General features: G+C 56.1%; 1 protein-coding gene across 3 annotated transcripts in view; it reads left to right on the forward strand.

Moving 5' to 3' along the window:
• Positions 1-18,290, forward strand: part of MYO10 (myosin X) — a 252,095-nt gene extending 233,805 nt beyond the window's left edge. For all 3 annotated transcript variants that reach the window (XM_077353346.1, XM_077353347.1, XM_077353348.1), the window contains 7 exons: positions 1,085-1,382; positions 1,832-2,039; positions 4,025-4,161; positions 5,078-5,198; positions 8,353-8,808; positions 11,822-12,013; positions 17,292-18,290. In XM_077353346.1, the coding sequence (XP_077209461.1) occupies positions 1,085-1,382; positions 1,832-2,039; positions 4,025-4,161; positions 5,078-5,198; positions 8,353-8,808; positions 11,822-12,013; positions 17,292-17,456 (1,577 nt within the window). In that variant the 3' untranslated portion in view covers positions 17,457-18,290. The remainder of the gene's footprint in view (positions 1-1,084; positions 1,383-1,831; positions 2,040-4,024; positions 4,162-5,077; positions 5,199-8,352; positions 8,809-11,821; positions 12,014-17,291) is intronic.
• The last annotated feature ends 22 nt before the right edge of the window (positions 18,291-18,312 follow it).

Genomic DNA, 18,312 nt, shown 5'->3' on the forward strand with positions numbered 1-18,312 from the left:
TCCCGTCTCACCCAGGGGCCGGCCAGTTCACCTGCAGGGCCAGCCACAGGGCAGAGGGCCCGAGGCCTCCCCTGATGTGGCTTCCTGGCGCTGGCATTCAGAGGATCGTGGAGGCTCCCCTCAGCCACCATGCCTAGTAGCCATTAACAGACTTATCCATGTATCAGTCCAATTCTCTTTTGAAGAAAACCAGCATGGCATGGTGGTTAAGAGCAGTAGCTTCTAATCTGGCGAGCTGGGTTTGATTCTGCGCTCCCCCACATGCAGTCTGCTGGGTGACTTTGGGCCAGTCACAGCACTGATAAAGCTGTTCTGACTGAGCAGTTCTCTCAGGGCTCTCTCAGCCTCACCCACCTCACAGGAAGAGGAAAGGGAAGGCGACTATAAGCCGCTTTGAGCCTCCTTCTGGTAGAGAAAAGTACGGTATAAAATCCAACTCTTCCTCTTCTTGATGTGTGGCCATCGCTGCATCCTCTGGCAGTGAATTCCACCTTTTAATCACTCTGTGTAAAGTAGCATTTCCTTTTTTCTGTCCTGAACCTACTGCCCATCAGTTTCATTGGATGCCCTCAAGTTCTAGTCTTTTGGGAAAGGGAGGAAAAGTTCTCTTTGTCTACTCTCTTCCCTCCCCCCCCCGACATAATTTTGCCCCCCCCCAGTTTTCTCAGCTGAAGGATCCCAGCCCCCCCCCCCAGCCTTCCCTCCCCTGCATTTTCTCCAGCTGTGCAGCCTATAGGTCGATGTGGGGAGCCGGGGCTCCTAATTCAGCACCACTCTAATGGTGGGGGGAACCCGGAGACAACAGCCACGAGCTGCAGCCCACGCGGCCCCACCGTGCCCTCTTTTCCCAGTCTTTGAGACAATTCCCAGCTCTCAGAAAAAAGAAATAAGAGGGAAGGCTAATACCTAGGAAATTAGGTAGAACCTCTTAAAAAGCAGGCGTGGGCTCTCTCATATCACTTTTGTCACGTGGGCTTCCACGATGTCCTGACGAGACACTCGGCCCATTTGGCTGCCAGGAAAGGCCACCTGGGGAGGACGGGGAGGTCATGTCCCGATGCTCTGCTGTGTTTCCCTCCTCCAGCGCTGAAAGACAAGGGCTACACGACTCTGCAGGATGAAGCCGTCAAGGTCTTCCATTCCCTGCAGCAGCTGGAGTCCGTAGCAGATCCGATCCCAATCATTCAGGGCATTCTTCAGACGGGGCAGGACCTGCGGCCCCTGCGGGACGAGCTTTACTGCCAGCTCATCAAGCAGACGACACAAGTGCCCAGTCCTGGCCGTGGTGGCAATCTGTACAGCTGGCAGATCCTCACCTGCATGAGCTGCATGTTCCTGCCAAGCCGTGGTATCCTCCGGTACCTCAAGTTCCACCTGAAAAGGTAAGCAGAGTTTCAGAATGACCAGGGAAAGGGGGACTCCCTTGTGCCCCCTCCCACCACCGTCCCCTGGCCAGAGGGAGGGAGGAGGAGAGCCTCCGTCCACCCAGCCTCAGAGAGAGGGAGAAGCTGCCTCCCTGGAGATTGGGTCTCCTCTTCCAGCCGCTCCAGGGGCCAGCCGTGTACAAAGAGAACCCTCCAGTGAGCATTCCTGAGGCCTGTGAAGCATCTGTGAAGAGCAGGGGAGGCCGGCGGGGATCAGCCCTCGGGAGGGGAGAAAAGGCACACGCTGAGGGTCCTGCCAAAACGTCCGAGGAAAGAACTCCTGGACTGGGAGAACTGTGCAGGCAGTCTTGGGACCTTGTTGATGGAGATGGGATTCCAAATCTGGCCTTTCAGCTGCCTTCAGCTTCAGCTTGTTGGGAAATGAAACTCTGTGCTTGTCCTCACAGGATCCATGACCAGTTTCCAGGCACCGAAATGGAAAAATATGCCCTTTTCATTTATGAGTCCCTTAAGAAGACGAAAAGCAGAGAATTTGTGGCCTCCAGGGATGAAATTGAAGCTCTGATCCACAGGCAGGAGATGACCTCTACCGTCTACTGCCATGGTGGGGGGTCCTGTAAGATCACCATCAGCTCCCACACGACAGCCGGCGAGGTGAGGAGTGCCGTGGAGCCATCAGGAGGTGGAGGGCTTGGGCCAGATGCAGGTGCCCCTTGCGGGCCCGTGCCAGCATCCTCTCACTGCTGTGAAAGCCCAGGGGTCCAGAGGGACTGTCACGTGTATCGGTCACTTTTCATGAGATGTGAAAGCAGGACAGCACAAACACTCACCACAGAGGAGACTGATGGGCCCATGTGAAATGGAAACAGTTCTGCCATGGCCTTTCGAGCATCTTGAGAATAGAGCATTTGTCCTCGGTGGGCACCGTGGGGTCCCAAAATAGGCATGTAACGGAAAAGTCAGGGCGATTCAGCTTGGATAAGCTGGAAAGGACCCAAATCTGGGCCCTTCTGGGCACTTTTTACTCTCATCCAAGCTGAATCACCCATTCCCTGCATTCAAATGATCCCAATCAGGGTGGCCAAATTGCGATTTGGCCCCAACTTGACCCATTTAAATGCCACACCCCAGTTCCTCAGGCAAGCCTGTGAAGGCGGGGTGAGCCTTTGAAGGGAGCAGCTGGCACACCCAGCAGCCCCCCACCCACTCCCTTTAAATCCATCCCCAGCTGGGGAGGGGGTATCAAGGGAGCAGGCCTGTCATTATCAGCTGTTTGACCTGCCACTCTCCCTTTAAATGCTCACCCTGCCTTTGCTGGCAAACAAAAGAAAGAAGAGGGGAAAGTCCTTGGGCGAAACCGCCAACCTCTGAGCCAGGAGGACTTGGAGGTGTCCGATGGGACTGAGCAGTCTTGAAACTGTGACGGCAGGAAGACAGAGGCTCTCTCCTTCCTTTGCTGCTAGGTCTGGAGCTGGCTGCTGTTGTGTAGAGACCCAGGTCCTTTGTAAATTAATGTTGCCCTGTATATGGATGCTGAGATTTTATTGATAGTACCCATTTGTTCATATATTGCACGTAATATTTGCTCTTCCCTGTTTTATGTAATAATATTACAGCAATTCATTTTTGCTATTGGCAAGCAGAGGGGAGCATGGGCACAAAAAAAACCCCCAAAACCTTTCAGATCTGGCTGAATCCAAAAAGGTGAAGGAGTATTTGTGTAATTCAGGTCCATTCCGCACAACTTCAATGTTGCCAAAGGCTTGCAAATTGTAAACGCTTCTAATTTGCAGTTCCGCAAAACGTCGCACACAATCTGCCACACTCCTGAAACAGTCCCGCAAAAAGCGATTCGTTGTAGCGCTTAAAGGGAAATCCCAAAAAGTGGATTCACCCTCTGGAAAGCGCTACACTCCTGCAAACAATCTGCAACACTAGCAAAAAAGACCTGTGCGTTCCCATTGTTGCGGTTCCAACAAAGTCCCTCCCCCTGGCTCTGTCCTCCGAACTTCCGGCGAAGCGATCGCTTTTTTTTTCTTCTGAGCGAGCAGAAAGCAACGAACTGGTGAGCCTTCATTCACCCAGCGAAAATCGCCCCCCGGGGGGGGGGTCAGCCCGTCGTGCGGAATCAGCCTCAGATTTGTCTCGAATAGTTTCCACTATTCTGAAATGGTACGATGATGCCACTTTTCTTGTGTTGGGAGGTCAACGATCAAGGAAAGCCTCTTGGAAGAGTCCTGTGCAGCCTTGCCAGTCTCAGCAGGGGACCTCACCAAGTCTGCCCCACTTTCCAGGGAAAGGCAGCAGTCTGGAGAGGGCCTGTCGTTCCCTCTGCTCTCTGTCCTGCATTTCTGCTCTCCTTATTGGTACCTTCGGAGTGGGAAATGCTGCCGAAGAATGCATCATTCATCTATGCAACCGTTAACAGCTTTCCCTGTGGCTGACTCATTGCAGGATGCAAAATATTACGCCTGCGCAGTCTTGGTCAAGAGAGACGTTTCAGCTGTTGAGAGTTCAAGGGGAAGAGGGTTGGGTCGGTGCCCTTTTGGGTTCCTTTCCTGCTGACTGAAGTGACTCTCTTCTAAAGTCTCGCCAGCCTTTGTGTGCCTCATTTCGGTTTCGTCACGTTCCCCTGCCAGGTCGTTGAAAAGTTGATTCGGGGCCTGGCCATGGAAGACAGCAGAAATATGTTTGCCTTGTTTGAGTCCAACGGCACTACAGAGAAGGCCATTGAGAGCAGAACCGTGGTGGCCGACGTCTTGGCAAAGTTTGAAAAGTGAGTTTGCCTCTGCTAACAAGCAGGCAATTAAAATCCTTCAGAGCTGCACCCTGAATATCCTTTTCTGGACTCAATAGCCCTCCTGTTGCCTTCTCTGGCGTGCCCCCACCAGGGAGCCTTCCCACAGGGCCCTTTCTCTTCTTCAGGGCTTCCCAGAACTGGAGCCTCTGCATGGGAGCTGCCAGCAGCCTCTTCTCTCACGCAGGCATGGGGGGGGGGGCTGCTCCAGAGCGCTTCTGCTCCCTGCCCCAACCTCGCCGCTGACATCAGGGCAAACCGGCCTCAGCAAATGTGGCAGGCCTTCCAAAATCGGTTTCTAGCATTGCCCCTCCCCCCATTCCCCCAGCAATCCCGATCTAGGAAAGCACAATCAAGCCACAGACAGTTGGTGGGGATACAGCACACAAGGCTGTGAGAGAGGCTTGCTTAAAAACTCAGAGGAGTCCAAGTGGTCAAGGTTTTCTGCAGGATCTGGCCCTCTTGTCCAACGTCCTGCTTCCCCCAGTGGCCAACCATGTACCCTGGAGCAGGGTGTGCTGCCTCTGACCACGGAGGCTCCCTGCGGCCCCGTCGGCCGTCTCCGCCCAGCCCCTTCCCTTGTGTCCTGTGGCAGGGGCTTCCCCGGTTGAATTGTTTGTTGAGAAATTCAAGTGTGGAGTTGTAGAAAAAAGCCAGTCCAGTAGCCAAATTTGTGGCAGCATTGGGGTTTTCTGAATCACGGCTCACTTCTTCAGAGAGGTTCCTCCCCTGCCCCTGGTTTGGTTAGTCTTTAAGGGACTTTTCTTCTGCTCCAGGCAGACTATTGTGACCACCCCTCTCGATGTCTGTGCGGATTTATTCCTTTGTGACCAAGGAAATTGTGGCTTCCGTTTCAAGTGTCATGTAAGAGCATTTCCCCCCTTTGTTTTCCCAGGCTTGCTGCTGATTCTGAAGGAGGTAACATGGGGTGGAAATTTTACTTCAAGCTTTACTGTTTCCTAGACACAGAACATGTGCCGAATGACAGCGTGGAATTTGCATTCATGTTTGAGCAGGTAAGGCTTGATCATTGGATTTGGATGGGGAATTTTAGAAGAGTGACATAAGCTGCCGGGGACAGGGGGGAAAGCGGCAAAGAGTAGGTGTGGGGGTGGGAGTCACCGGGCAGGCAGAGTAGAGTGGCAGCAGAACTACGGCGGCAGTGGTGGAGGTGTGGCTCCAAGAGCGCGTCCGGGCGGCGGAGAGGTCGTCCGGGAGGCGGAGAGGGCGTCCGGGCGGCGGAGAGGGCGTCCGGGCGGCGGAGAGGGCGTCCGGGCGGCGGAGAGGGCGTCCGGGCGGCGGGGAGGGCGTCCGGGCGGCGGAGAGGGCGTCTGGGCGGCGTAGAGGGCGTCTGGGCGGCGGAGAGCGCGTCTGGGCGGCAGAGAGCGCCTCTGGGCGGCGGACAGCGCGTCCGGGCGGCTGAGAGGGCGTCCGGGCGGCGGAGAGGGCGTCCGGGCGGCGGAGAGGGCGTCCGGGCGGAGGAGAGGGCGTCCGGGCGGCGGAGAGGGCGTCCGGGCGCAGGAGAGGGCGTCCGGGCGCCAGAGAGGGCGTATGGGCGCCGGAGAGCGCGTCGGCGCTGGAGAGGGCATCCGGGCGGCGGAGAGGGTGTCCGGGCGGCGGAGAGGGCGTATGGGCGCCGGAGAGCGCGTCAGGGCACCGGAGAGCGCGTCCGGGCGGCGGAGAGGGCGTCCGGGCGGCGGAGAGCTCGTCCAGGTGGCGGAGAGGGCGTCTGGGCGGCGGAGAGCGCATCTGGGTGCCGGAGAGCGCGTCCGGGCGCCGGAGAGCGCGTCCGGGCGGCGGACAGGGCGTCCAGGCGCCGGAGAGGGCGTCCGGGCGCCGGAGAGGGCGTCCGGGCGCCGGAGAGGGCGTCCGGGCGGCGGAGAGGGCGTCCGGGCGCCGGAGAGGGCGTCCGGGCGCCGGAGAGGGTGTCCGGGCGGCGGAGAGGGCGTATGGGCGGCGGAGAGCTCGTCTGGCTGCCAGAGAGGGCATCTGGGCGGCGGAGAGCGCGTCCGGGCAGCGGAGAGGGCGTCCTGGCGGCGGAGAGCTCGTCCAGGTGGCGGAGAGCGCGTCTGGGTACCGGAGAGCGCGTCTGGGCGCCGGAGAGCGCGTCTGGGCGGCGGAGAGGGCGTCTGGGCGCCGGAGGGCGCGTCCGGGCGGCGGAGAGGGCGTCCGGGCGCAGGAGAGGGCGTCCGGGCGCGGGAGAGGGCGTATGGGCGCCGGAGAGCGCGTCGGCGCTGGAGAGGGCATCCGGGCGGCGGAGAGGGTGTCCGGGCGGCGGAGAGGGCGTATGGGCGCCGGAGAGCGCGTCAGGGCACCGGAGAGCGCGTCCGGGCGGCGGAGAGCGCGTCCGGGCGGCGGAGAGGGCGTCCGGGCGGCGGAGAGGGCGTCCGGGCGGCGGAGAGCTCGTCCAGGTGGCGGAGAGGGCGTCTGGGCGGCGGAGAGCGCATCTGGGTGCCGGAGAGCGCGTCCGGGCGCCGGAGAGCGCGTCCGGGCGGCGGACAGGGCGTCCGGGCGCCGGAGAGGGCGTCCGGGCGGCGGAGAGGGCGTCCGGGCGCCGGAGAGGGCGTCCGGGCGGCGGAGAGGGCGTCCGGGCGCCGGAGAGGGCGTCCGGGCGCCGGAGAGGGTGTCCGGGCGGCGGAGAGGGCGTATGGGCGCCGGAGAGCTCGTCTGGCTGCCAGAGAGGGCATCTGGGCGGCGGAGAGCGCGTCCGGGCAGCGGAGAGGGCGTCCGGGCGGCGGAGAGCTCGTCCAGGTGGCGGAGAGGGCGTCTGGGCGGCGGAGAGCGCGTCTGGGTACCGGAGAGCGCGTCTGGGCGCCGGAGAGCGCGTCTGGGCGGCGGAGAGGGCGTCTGGGCGCCGGAGGGCGCGTCTGGGCGGCTGAGAGGGCGTCTGGGCGGCGGAGAGCGCGTCTGGGCGGCTGAGAGGGCGTCTGGGCGGCGGAGAGCGCGTCTGGGCGGTGGAGAGGGCGTCTGGGCGGCGGAGAGCGCGTCTGGGCGGCGGAGAGGGCGTCTGGGCGGCGGAGAGGGCGTCTGGGCGCCGGAGAGCGCGTCTGGGCGGCGGAGCTGCTCGGCATGGTAGAGGCTGGGCAGGGAGCGTTCCGTTCGCGTGGCGAGCGCAGGGCGGCAGAGCCATGGCGAGGGGAGTTTTTGTTCGTGGCGCCGTGGCTGCCCTGCTCCTTTCCCGGCAACAAATCATATGGGGACGGAGTGTGGGTGCAGAGTCCGGGGCGCGCCTCCCAATTGGCCACTTGGCCCCTGATTGGCCCTCTCCGAGTTTTTATCCCGGACGGGTCCCGCCCTAATTCCTCCCACAGAGCTCTTACTCCTTTATTTATTCCGCGGCGTGGCACGGCGCTGGGTGGGTTTAAAGATTGTTTTGCACTTCTCAGCTGTTCCAAAACCTGTTCCGCATCCCCGTGAGAATCCAGAGAAAGCAGGAGAACATCAGATATTCAAAACACCACAATAAAGGAATCCCAAGTTTCCAGGAGGGGGTGGAGATCGATAGGGCAGGTGTATGTGTGTGTGTGGGGGGGAGGGGGGTTCCCTTCCTTCCTTCCTTCCTCCCTCCCTTCGCCTTTTTATGTGGCCCACCTTTGTGGCTCCGGGCGGCTGAGTCTCCTGGCTGTTTCCTCTCACATGCTGACCTTACACAGAACTGGCCACCTGCAGAGCCGTTTTGTGGAGTCCACAAGGTTTGAGCTTGGTGGCTGCTGGCTTCACTCGCTGGCCTCGGGGGAGCCCCAGAGCCTCTCTGCCCCCCGTGATATGTGGGCCTCAGACCCGCCTTGGGAGTGTGAATCAGAGTCGGCCCTGCCATTCCTCGTTATTCCTTCTGGCTTCGCTCCAAAGAGCTTCACGGCTGCTGCCATTTAAAGCTCAGCCCAATTTCTGCCCCCCGATGGTGGGGGGGGGGTGGAGGTGAGGGGGAGTAACTGTGTCTAGCGATTCAGGCCTGATCTTTGAAATTATGCCAGACGGATCATGTGGAAGCAGCTTCCTTGGACAGACGGCCAACAAACTGCCCTCTTGTGGCTGAAATCAGTCGGCAAAGAGGAGCGGGCAAAAAGCGGGTTCTGACGTGTTTCTCGAGTGGGTGGGTGGGTGGCCGGGGGTGGGTGGGGTGGTCCTTTTGGAGGGGGCAGAATCCCATATTGCGTCCCTTTCTGCTAGGCACACGAAGCGGTGATCCGAGGACATCATCCCGCTCCCGAAGAAACCCTCCAGGCCCTAGCTGCCCTGCGGCTCCAGTACCTGCAAGGCGATTACGCTTTGTCCAATATCACCGTGCCAGAACTCGAAGACGTCTACCCGCTGCAAAGACTGAAGTCGCGGATAATTCAGTCCACCAAAATGTTTGCCCCAGCAGAGAGACCGGAGCGGAAGCGACCCAACTTCCTGGACGGGACCCTGCGGAGGAGTTTCCGCAGCAGCTCCGTCAGCAAGCAGAAGACGGAAGAGGAGCAGATGTTTGACATGTGGACCAAAGAGGAGGTCTCTGCCGTCAGGACGAGCGTCATCGACAAGTGGGGGAAGGTCCAGGGAATGAGCCAAGCGCAAGCAATGGCCAAGTACATGAGCCTGATCAAGGAGTGGCCGGGCTATGGGGCAGCCCTCTTTGACGTGGAGGTGAGTGTGGCCCTGACAGAGAGGAGCACAGCCCATGCCTCCCCCCCACAGCCACAGTCCTAGGCTCAGCTTAGCCATCCTGTGTACAGAAACAATTGTGCATTTCTGGCAGATACCTAACTTTCAAGGGTGGTTTAGACTTCGGGATCAGCCAAGCAACAGAACAATGGTTCCTCAGAGAAACAGGCTTCCTTGGGAGGTGGTGGGTTCTCCTTCTTTGGAAGGTTTTAAGCACAGGCTGGAGAGTCATATGATCCAAATGCTGATTCTGTGAACTTAGGCAGAAGATGGTGGGTGGGTGGGTGGGTGGGCAGGAAGGGATGTGCCAGGGTTGGTCTCTTGTGGGCCTTTCCTTGCATCCCCAGGGAATTGCTGATTGCCACCGTGGGATGGAAGGTGAATACCCTCCAGGCCAGGCTGGATTCTGGAGATTTTTGTTGGGGGAAACACCTGGGCACGAAATTGGGTTCACTGTGGGTGGACAGGTCATTGTGAGTTCCTGCAGTGTGCAGGAGGTTGGACTAGATGACACTGGAGTTCCCTTCCAGCTCTATGATTCTGAGAAAGTATTTGTTGTTATGATTTTGCAAATACTTCCTAATCAAGAGTTAATAGCTGATTAAAGACTGCATTTCAGCATCTCTCACCTTGAACTAGAGACTGAATTAGGAGGAAGGTGGAGGGTCTGTCTTGGGTACTCCCAGGTGGTCCTTTGGCTGGGTGTAGTCCACACTCTCACCTGTGTTGAATGTTGGAGACCTTTGAGATGCTTCAAGTCCCTCCACTGCTAGAGAAGCCCACTGAGCATCCTAGATTGCTTCCAGCATAACTCTCAGGGGGTCGGGGTTTAAGCTAAAAGAGAAAACAATTGTGAAGCAAGCTGAGTGCTGGGAAATGCTATAGAAATGATCATTATTGTGTCTGTAGACAGAAAACTGTGGCAGGATTCACGAGGCACCATTTCTGGATATGCTGGAGACACGGGAGGAAAATGCTCATTTTTCTGGGTTTTATCAGGAAAGAAAATAGAAACGGAGGGGAGATGAAATATGTGCCGCCATCATTTTCCTCAGCAGTCCTAAACTTACTGTACTGCTCTACGACCTAAAATGTATCCCTCATAACTGTCAGCACATAAAATTGTACCGTTTGGTATATTTATGGCATTTAAAAATAGAAACAACAAGGGGAAAGACACTGAGCTACAAATGGTGGTGCCCCTGGGTCAGCTACTGTCATCTAAGAGGAAGGAAATAATAAGTTTCAAACAGAAAATATCAATTTTGAAGTAAACAGAAACAGTCTCAGACAGTCACTACAGGACCCGAAACATTTGGATCACATCTATCAACTTCAGCACACTGAAAATAGTGTATTATCATACATTCAGGAATACAACAGGTGCTAGATCGGGGTGGGGGTGGCAGGACTCTGTGGAGAGCCTCCCCCTCCCCCAGGACCCGGAAAGGCTGCAGGCAGGGAAGGGGGAGGGGGAGGGGGGGAGGGGGTGGGGGACGGATGGTGATTGGCTGGCTGCTGGACAGACAGGCAAGCCAGTTGGAGGAGGAGGCACTCAGGGGCGGGACAGCCACCCGGAGTGGGTGTTAAGCCATAAGATACACTCCTCCTCCAAGGTCACCAAGGGCTCTCTCAGCCTCACCCACCCCACAGGGTGTCTGTTGTGGGGAGAGGAATGTGAAGGCGACTGTAAGCCGCTTTGAGCCTCCTTTGGGTAGGGAAAAGCGGCATATAAGAACCAACTCTTCTTCTTCTTCTTCTTCTTACCAGAAATATTTAGTGGAACAGATTATGCAATGCAAACTGAGGACAAAACAGTCACATTTAAATATCTCTGATGGATTATCTGACATAAAAGTCTTTATACCATACCGGTGGTCCCCAACCCCCGGTCTGGGGACCGGGACTGGTCCATGGATCAGTCAGTACCGGTCTGCAGCTCCTCCTCATCCTCCTCCCCGGCTGCTGCCTCGTGGGCTGCCCATTATGATGATGATGATGATGATGATGATGATGATGATGATGATGATGATGATGATGTTTATTTCCTGCCTCTCCCGACAGGCTCGAGGCGGGTCACAAAAACTAACCCCATTAAAATTCCCATTAAAACATCAATTTTAATGGCCAAGTACATGAGCCTGATCAAGGAGTGGACATCAATCTACTAACATGACGGCTAAAAATCCCTTAACTCACGTTTAGCCACTTTCACCGCCATCTCATACGCTCTCATAAGCGTGCGATAAGATGTTCTTGTAGCCTCATCCTGCCACTCGGCCACCGGCTCACCTTTGGTGCTCTCCAGCGGCCGCCATGGCTGGGGCTCCCCCTCGGTGTGGCACTGCGCAGCTACTGCTGGCAGCTCCCCCCAGCGGGTGGCGGGAAGTCAAGGTTGCTGGCGGGAAAGCAAGTGGAGCAGTAAAATTGTCAAGTGTTGACCGGTCCCCGGTGATAAAAGGGTGGGGGACCACTGCCGTATACTCTAGGAGGATAGAACCTTGACTTAAAAAGGACTCCTCTCCTTTCAAATGAGAAAATATTTCATGGAAGGTTTGTTCATTTTTCCCCAGTATCTTCTGAAATTTCAGATGTCTGTCTTAGAAATATGAGTGTGGGGCAGATGCGGTGGGTGACTTTTCCCACAGGTTATTTTTTGCATCTGCACCTCTGGGGATACTGCATCATCCTGTCTGCAGCAGGAGAAGAGAGCCAGACTCCAGGAGAACCTTCAAGACCACCAGCATGTGTGGCCGAGGAGGAGATTTCGGGAGTCCCTGCTCACTTCTGCAGATAACTTCAGATACCTGAAGACGTGGACCATGACTGACAAAAGCTCCTCCCCCCGGCCCAAATTGTGTGGGTCTTGAAGGTGCTCCGGGAGTCTGGCTCTTTTCTACTTCTCCCTTTGGTATGCCACATCGGCACCAGGATGTAGCCAGTTGCTGAGATGGGTGTCCACCTTGACTGCATTTTGTCTTCCTTCCTTCCCCAGTGCAAAGCAGGGGGCTTCCCGCAGGAGCTGTGGCTGGGCGTTAGTGCTGATGCCGTTTCCGTCTACAAGCGCGGGGAGGGGAGGCCCCTGGAGGTCTTCCAGTATGAGCACATCCTCTCCTTTGGGGCTCCCTTTGCCAACGCCTACAAGATTGTGGTTGATGAGAGAGAGCTGCTGTTTGGAACCAGTGAGGTAAGGAAGGACGGGAGGCTTGGGCTGCCCTCTGCTGGGGGGTTCTGGGAAGACAAATAAACAGTGGGCCAGTTTTACAAAGAAGCCCTTCCGGCATCCTTTCGCCTTCGAATCATAGAGTTGGAACAGACCTCCAAGGTCATCTAGTCCTGCAGGATGCAGGAAATTAATAACTACCTGCCCAAACACAGTGACCTCGATTCCATGCCCAAGTGATGCCCCCCCCCCAAAAAAAACACCAGACTCCCTGAGCTTCATAGTATCATTGCTAGCTTGAACGGAATTGGTGCAAGATCTGCTGTTTTAATGCTTTAAAAGTATTCAGATTTCATTATCTTTTTTACAAGCATGTCCACGTGATTTTTCTTTCCATTATCATGATCTCTTGGGCTACAATTTCTTGCCTAGTTCTGTTGTTTGAATCTCATTTAGAAGACTGCTAAGTCAAAGCACAGAGCATCTAGCCAGCCTTCTGCCCCCCCCCCCCATCATAGCCAATCAGACGCTACTTGAAAGCCACCAGGAGTGCCAGAGGAGAGCTGCCAGGATGGACCTGTCTTCCAACAGTGTCTGTCTCTCTGCTCCCGCTTTCTAGCCATTCAAAGTAGGAGCCTTTATCCCCTCTCTGTCGCCTTGCACAGCAAAGAATCATCAGAACACAAGGAGAAGAAGAAGAAGAAGAGGAGGGAGTTTTCCACCCCACTTTTCACTGCCAGAAGGACTCTCAAAGCAGCTACAGTCGCCTTCTCTTTCCCCTTCCTAACAACAGACACCCTGTGAGGGAGGGGAGGCTGAGAGAGCCCTGATGTTACTCCACTGTGAGAACAGCACTGTCAGGGCTGTGACTAGCCCAAGGTGGCTGGCTGTAGGTGAAGGAGGAGCAGGGAATCAAACCTGCCTTGCCAGATTAGAAGCCGCCACTCGTCACCACTACCCCACGCAGGATCAGACCAGTGTACTGTTTCACGCAGGCAAGGAGGACCAGAGAAATGGGGCATGGGGGAAGAGGCCTTCTCTCTCCTGGTGCTGCCGCCTGACACTGGCATTCAGGGGGTTTGCTGCTCTTGATGGACCTCTCCATGGACCTTTTAAAACCATTGGGGGGCATCATTTGGAAATGGAATTGCAGTTATTGTGGATGGGCAGATAATTGTGAATTTCTTCCTGCATTTTGCAGCGGGTTGAGCTAGATGACCCTGGAGTTCCCTTCTAGCTCTATGAGTCTGGGCATGCCACCTCCTCAGGCAGTGAACTGCGTAGTCCAGTGAGGCATTGAATAAAGAAATACTTCCTTTTGTTTGTCCTGAACCATTTTCCAAACACTCCATTTGGTCTTCCCACATCCTAGTATTGAGGTCGATGGGAAAGCTCTGTCTCCTTTCTCTGCCACATGCATATACTCTTACGCATTTCTAACCTCCCCCCCCGCCCCCCCCCCCCCCAGCAATTCTTTTTAAGACTGAGAGGTCAGTGTGGTGTAGTGGCAAAAAGCAGCAACCTCTCATCTGGAGATCTGGGTTTGAGTCGCTGCTCTTCCTCATGCAGCCAGCTAGCCACAGTCCTGTTAGGGCTGTTCTCACACAGCAATTCTGTCAGGGCTCTCTCAGCCCCACTTATCACACAGGGTGTCTGTTGTGGGGAGAAGAAGGGAACTTGAAAGCTGCTTTGAGACCTCTTCAGATAGTGAAAACTAACTCTTCCTTTTCCTCTACAAAGATCCGAGGACTCTCGGTCCTTTCTTGATCGGACAAGTGCTCCATCCCCTCGGTCATCTCAGCTGCCGTTCTGTGTGTTTCTGCCATCTCTGCAATGCCCTTTGGGCACCGAGTTCTGCACAAGGCATTGCATGACTGGCTGTTCTGTTTCCATATCGTTCTTCGCTTGGGCCTTTCCTTTACCGCAGTGCTGCAGCCTATGATGACAGGGTTCTTTGTCCCAGGGTCCATCACTTACCAACTGTCAGAACGCCAATGCTGGCCTTCATTTGCCATGTTGTTGCCCACTGCCCACTTTAGAGAGTTTTTCACCTTCCCACTTGATTGTCACAATCCTAAATAATTTGGTATCGTCTGCAAACGCGGCCGTTACGCTGTTGGCCCCATTTCCAAATTATTTATGCACAGGGACTTCGATCACTGTCCTTTTATTCCTATCTCTGCTTCCTGTTGCCTAAATACCATCTGAGGACTTGTCCTCTTCTCCCATAACTGAGAGAAGCCATGTTGGATCAGGCCAATGGCCCTTCCAGTCCAACACTGTGTGCCATCCAGTGGCTAAAACCGAGGGGTCAAAAGGAGATCCGTCAGCAGTGTGAGGATCTTCAGTTACCCAGAAAAGCAAACTCTTGATTTGAAGCAAAAGATTTCATTTATGGAGTGAGAAAGCACTCTCAACAAGGAAGTTGAAGCAGGAAGTGGAGGTCATCACATATAACTATGACCCCATTCCCCCCTCCCGCCCAGGAATCCAGAGAAAGCGGCAGAACCTCAGACAGTCAAAACACCACCAGGAAGGAATTCCGGGGTTCCAGGAGGGAGTGGAGATGGATAGGGCAGGTGTGAGGGGGGGGGGATTGCAAGAAGGAGCATCAGGGCAATAAGGAGAACAGAAGGCAATAAAACAGGGCAAAGAAGACTCCAACCCCTGCAGGGCTAACTGTATACATAAACATAGTGACATAAACATCACTAAATAATCACAAAATCAACAGGCTTCTGACAAGAAGAAACCCTCCCATTGGGTTGCACTCTCTGGCGCAGTTTGGCCGCTTCAGTGACCGTCAAAGCCCGAGGCGGCCAGTGCGACGGAGGGGAGGGGCAGCAGCGGCACCCCACATGGTGCCCGCATGCAGGCACACAGCTCTGCAGCTGCATGCAGGGGCCAACTGGCGCGCTGCCCCTCCCCTCCCCTCCCCTCCGCGCCATGGTGCCGGGGGCCTGGATGATTGCCAAAGCGGGTGAGCCACGCCAGAGTGCGCAACCCCACCTCTGTTGCCACTGGAGGGCCTAGAAGACAGAGCGCCCCTGCCCCAGACGTAAGAAGATGAGAGAAGCCTTGTTGGATGCGGTCAGTGATCCAGTCCGGCCCTCTGTGCCACCCAGCGGCCAAAACCCAGGTGCTACCACGAGGTCCACCCGCAGGGCCAGAACTCCAGAAACCTTCCCCCGGGTTCTCCCCAAGCCCCAAGAAGAGAGCCTTGTGGCTCATAGCCAGACATGGGCCTCTGCCCCAGATGTTCATCCAGGCTGGGGATTATCAGGCAGGGGATTGAAATCAAATAGGCCAGTATCATAATGCCCTTGCATGAATCCATGGGGCAGCCTCACCCTTACCACTTAGTGCAGGGGGAGTCAAACTGTGGCCCTCCAGATGTCCATGGACTACAATTCCCAGGAGCCCCCTGCCAGCATTTGCTGGAGGGCCACAGTTTGACTACCCCTGACTTAGTGGCTCTAATACTCGTGAAGCGCCCACCTGGGCAAAGCGTGTCCGGCTGGTGTCCAGCTTCTCTTTCCTGTGTCCGGCCTCTGTTTCTGGATGGACATGCTCCATGAGCCCATTTGCTGGGCACACCCTGATTGGGCCAGCCCCTAGAGGACCTGCACCCACAAGGCGGCCACACGGCACTCCAAAATCCTCGTGGCCAAACACAGCTTGGGTGAGCACCAAGGCAAGCAAACCTGCGGATCCTACCCCCGCGGACTGCCAGCAGCTCCTCGCTGATTTCTTTTTCTGCCTTCTCTATACGAGGCATCCTTTTGTCAACCTCCATCATGTCACCCCCTCAAGCATTGTTTCTACGAGCCAAAGACCTCTGACCTCTTTGACCTTCTTCATAAGGAAGATGCTCCACCCCCTCAATCCTTTTAGTTTTCTCCAAGGCTAGAATATCATTTTTGAAGAACAGAGACAATATTCCAAACTAGCAGAGAAGCCTGTTGCATCTGTGAATGGGGACAGTTCCTGGGGACAGGCCATGGTGGGGGGAACCAAGTGGAGACACTAAGAGGGGGCCAGGGACGGGGTGGCTCATAGGGACACTCAGGCGGCTTCCCCGCCTAGTTTCCACTGCTACCCTGCAGTCAGCCGCGGAGCCTCATGGGTGACTCGGTGAACTGTCCTGTGGTGGGTGGGTGGGTGAGTGGGTGGCTGGAGTCCCCGGCGGCTGGGCATGCCCCAGAAACAAAAGAGTCCCTGGCAGTATTCTTCCTGCTGCGGGTGGCGCGGCCACGCAGGGATGCAACGGCAGCTCTGGGAAGAGGGAGGCTGTGGGGCACCCCCGGCCGCGTCCCCAGCTCCCCTCCGGGCTTCATCCCCCCTGCTTTCTGCCGCCGCCTCACAAGTGGCCAGCGAGTTCTTCCAGGGTGGCGGGCCGGGTTGCCGCACCAAAAGCGCATGGGGCAGCGGTGGGGAGCCCCGCCAGGGGCTGTGGCCGTGTCTCTGGTGGGTGAAGCAGGCGTATGGCTCGCTGGGCACTCGGGGCGTGGAGGCAGGGAGGGGCTGGCTGAGGAAGCGTGTAGGGAAGGCAGGGGGGCGGGCAAGGGCCGGCATTGCATCCACGAGTAGGCGCAGCAGAAGCAACGGGAAGGGGCGCGCAGAGGCTGGCCACTCCCACTCCCTCCCTCAGCAGCGGAGGACCCCTTCTGGGCGTGTTGCAGGCTGGGGCGAGGAGCTGCTGGCAGTCCGCGGGGGTAGGATCCGCAGGTTTGCTCGCCTTGGTGCTCACCCAAGCTGTGTTTGGCCATGAGGCTTTTGGAGTGCCGTGTGGCCGCCTTGTGGGTGCAGGTCCTCTAGGGGCCGGCCCAATCAGGGTGTGCCCAGCAAATGGGCTCATGGAGCATGTCCATCCAGAAACAGAGGCCGGACACAGGAAAGAGAAGCTGGACACCAGCCGGACACGCTTTGCCCAGGTGGGCGCTTCACGAGTATTAGAGCCACTAAGTCAGGGGTAGTCAAACTGTGGCCCTCCAGTTGTCCATGGACTACAATTCCCAGGAGCCCCTGCCAGCAAATGCATGCCCCTGAAACAAAAGCCTGAGGCCCATTCCGTCTCTTCCTGGAGCTGTTGGCCTCAGCCCCACCCCTCTTCCCCAGCCAGCCCTGTGCCCTCAGGGACGTGAAGGGAGGGGCCTCTGCTGTGACCCCCCCCCCCCCATGTGTCTTCCGCCTCCTCCCCTGGAGTGTGGCTGTTGCCGCTGCGTCAGACTGCGGATGAGGGAGTCCCCCAGGTGCCCGGCCTGGAATGGGCATGAACTCATTTTGCATTTGGTCCCGGCAGGTGGTTGACATTGCCAAGCTGATGAAAGCGTATATCAGCATGATTGTGAAGAAGCGTCACAGCAGCAGCCACGGAGGTCAGGGCAGCGCCAGGGGAAGCCCCTCGTCTCAGGCAGCAACCGCCCAAGAAGCCCATCGGACACCTGCTTGCCTGGCCCTCTGCTGAACTCGCGGAGGAGGGTCACGCTTTCCAAAGTTTTGTTACCTCTGAATAACAGACTGTACGCCTTAACATACCACTGCCCTCCAAGCAGGAAGAAGTGCCTTAAATAGATAGAAACCAGCTTCGTATTGACTGTTGCTGCAGTATCATCATCAGAGGGGAATATTTTTAAAAATAATACACCACCTAGCCTGCTAAGGAAGAGCTAATTCGGGAGTTGTCTTGCACTAAGCAACTGGCTGGGTCTTGCGCGACGGAGAAAATAAGTGTCTTGGTGGGAATGCTGCAGGCGGCTTTCCTGGGGGACTTCACACCCGGTGGGGTCTTTCCTCCCTCTCCCCCTTTCCTTTCACAGGTGTGCAAAAAGAGGACCGGGTCAGCACCTGACTTCGAAAGGGTGTGAGGCAAGTAAAAAACTAAAGGGATGTAGAATGTGCAATGATGTAAACAGTCTGTCTGAACATGTGAATAGACCAGAGCTATAGCTGTTCCAGGAAATTCATAACTTTCTTTCATAGCCCCAGAATTAGGGTTGGTGCTTCGGCCGCCAAAGGGCTCAGCCCTAGTCACAATTGCTAAGGAATGCCAAGATTTTCTTCTTTTTTTTAAATTGCATTTTCTTCTAAAAAGAAATTTTCCATCCTTGGTTACCTGTGTAACGCAACTGCATTTCTTTACCTCCTGTATTATAGATTACAAATATAGTTGAAATAAACTGTATTTATAGACTGCCCTTAATATGGAGATGCTATTATCAGGACAATATTCTGTCATTTGTCTTACATTTTTTAAAAAGATATTAAATGTTTCTTTTTAAAATAAATAACTTTGATTGTGGTTGGAATGTGTCACATGCTAA

The sequence above is a fragment of the Paroedura picta genome, chromosome 9 (genome assembly GCF_049243985.1).
Source record: "Paroedura picta isolate Pp20150507F chromosome 9, Ppicta_v3.0, whole genome shotgun sequence".
Taxonomy (NCBI): domain Eukaryota; kingdom Metazoa; phylum Chordata; class Lepidosauria; order Squamata; family Gekkonidae; genus Paroedura; species Paroedura picta.